Source organism: Penaeus chinensis, chromosome 20 (assembly GCF_019202785.1).
Source record: "Penaeus chinensis breed Huanghai No. 1 chromosome 20, ASM1920278v2, whole genome shotgun sequence".
NCBI classification, from domain to species: Eukaryota; Metazoa; Arthropoda; class Malacostraca; order Decapoda; family Penaeidae; genus Penaeus; species Penaeus chinensis.
The window spans coordinates 16,244,176-16,246,675 of record NC_061838.1 but is presented as its reverse complement, the minus strand read 5'-3'; the positions used below and the strand labels follow the sequence as shown (position 1 = coordinate 16,246,675).

At 41.9% G+C, this 2,500-nt stretch overlaps 1 protein-coding gene across 3 annotated transcripts in view; it reads left to right on the top strand.

Annotated features, from left to right (window-relative positions):
- Window positions 1-2,025, top strand: part of LOC125035785 (DNA ligase 3-like) — a 22,488-nt gene extending 20,463 nt beyond the window's left edge. For all 3 annotated transcript variants that reach the window (XM_047627998.1, XM_047627999.1, XM_047627997.1), the window contains exons 22-23: window positions 847-913; window positions 1,093-2,025. In XM_047627998.1, the coding sequence (XP_047483954.1) occupies window positions 847-913; window positions 1,093-1,197 (172 nt within the window). In that variant the 3' untranslated portion in view covers window positions 1,198-2,025. The remainder of the gene's footprint in view (window positions 1-846; window positions 914-1,092) is intronic.
- Window positions 2,026-2,500: the final 475 nt, after the last annotated feature.

Genomic DNA, 2,500 nt, shown 5'->3' with positions numbered 1-2,500 from the left:
ACATTTCGTATGTCACTTGTTTACTGAGATATGGTTTGTTCACCAAAATGGAAGATAATTTTTTTTACTGATGTATATGATCCAAGCTTTCTTTAGCGCCGAAATGTAGCACTGGGTATCAGGGAGTTCATATGATTTTTCTTCCGCCGAAGCAATGAAGGGGCAACTAGTCACATAGTCGTGAGTCAACCAGCCAACCAGTCAATTAGGCAGGCAGGCTGGATGGTTGAGGAGCAGGCTGGTTGGCAGGCAGGCAGGATGGTTGGTTGGCTAGCACGCAGACAGGCAGGCAGGCAGGTAGGTAGGCTGGTTGGTTGGCAGGTAGGCAGGCTGGTTGGTAGACAGGCAGGCAGAATCAGTTAGAGATGTATGGAGAAAATAGTAGTAGTAATCATCAGGTAATTGCCGGGAGTGCGGGGAGGCTAACCTAACCTAACCGCGTTCTGGTCAGCCAGCGTCCTGATGGCCCCAGATCGCCAATATCCGCCGCAGGAAGACTGGGCTCGCCTTCAAGCATTCGGCGGAAGACAGGCGGATCGCTGCCAGGGGAGGGGAGCCAGATCTGCATTGCTCTCGCCTTCTCGGTTAATCAGATGAGAGTTGTCCTTTCCTCCATTCTCAGGTCGTGCGACGAGGCCTTATGGCCGTCCTCCCCGTCTTCTGCCCCATTTCCTTCCTCCCCTTCACCCTGCTTCATCTGCCTTTCCCTCTTGTCGGGTCGTTTTTACCATTGGGAGAATGATCTGCGTTTGTCTGTTTAAACGTTTTTTTCTTCTGTCTTCAGTGTAGGTCTGTTTCCACGCCGAGACCAATTTTTAAAAAGTATTCCTTAACTAAAGTACTCAGGTACGGCGGAGACGTGTTGCCGGATTACCAGTCCAGCGAAGCCACGCATTTAGTGGTGGATAAAGAAGTAAGTCTTAGTTATTTTTCCCGTTTTACTTTGATCTTGCGTATCCAGTTTGTCACTCATATTTAGCATGATTTCAATAGTGATGTGAGAAATAGGTCAGAGATGGCCGGCCAGAGATTGAATCGGAAATTGTGTGTTCGCGACTGCATCATTTACGTCACGCGTCTCTTCGCCTGCAGGACAAGTGGCCTTCGTCGTGGCGCGCCAAGAGGATTTCGCCTGAATGGGTTTGGGACAGCATCAAGTTGCAGAGACTCCAGTCGTCTCGCATATACGCCGTCTGAGTTAGAAGGAGCCCTTTCCATTATATGATATGTGTTGAATTTATGCGCACATGTTTTATTTACAGATCTATGCTAACGGTTGTCAAGGGCAATGTTGACAAAACTGATACTGTTGTTATCATATATGTTTTTATAAACAATATGAAAATAAGGTGTTGCTGGCTAAACAAGGTGAACTTGCCTATGCCCTTGTTAACCTCACCATGAGATGCCGTTATGTCCACTTCACGTTTTGAGCATTTTTTTTCTTACTGGATTTGGCTTTGGAAGTAATACCAGTAAGAATTCATTCACTTCTCCTTTTATTTTGTTGATACGTTATCAACTCGATTGCACAATATTGAGAATCTACTGTGTGTGATTCACAGTCATTTCGGTAAATTTGTTGTTTTGTTGTTAATTATTCATGTTTATTTATAGGTCTATGAAAAAAAAATTAATTACGAGCATGTTACGTCTTTACCTCTGGAAGAAGCGGCTCCGATAAAGTTACCGTAATCGGTTTTGCTCAGGTTAGTTTGACCGAGATGCGTCGCCTTAGCGGCAGAGCAGCAGCTGCCGTAGTTTCTGTCCCCATGTTAACCCTGAATATATTTCGAGAGAGAGAGAAGCGAGCTGATGAGATGAAGGAAAGGTGGGGAAGGGGTGAGGATGATTTTGTACCTGTTTGTTGTAGTAGTTTTTTACTCACTGTAGAAAGGAATTTGCCTTGTTTGTTTGATAATTTTAATGATGTGATGATGATTATAATATTGTCTCTAAGATTTCTATGTTTTATGACTGTATACATCGTATATTTGTGATAATAAGATGATAAGGGTGATAACAGACCTAGTTTTATTACCCCACTAAATTATTAATATACAAAATTTGTGTTGCCATAGTATGGTTAATCAAAAAAGTTATTACTGGACAAGATATCAAGACTACAAATACGTTCTGTTCGATCAGATAGTCAGCGAGCTAGTATCCTTGCTCGATGTAAAAACACCTCGTATGTTTCTGTGTGTTTATAGTGTGTATATATGCATTCATACATAATGCCATCGTTTTATAATTTTCTTTTCAATCGGTCTAACACCCCAAAATAAATGTTAATATATTATTTTTTGCATTTCTCACAAAAAACAAGACCCAGTCAGTTATAGTAATTAATCAAAACGGAATTAGAAAAGAGTGAATGTTTGCTCCCAGAATCAACACGGTGCCCATAGTCCATTCGAAAGGACAGTGACTTTTATGATTTGAACAAAACAGATGGCATATTTGCAAATTTGATAGTATCTGTCATGTATATTATACA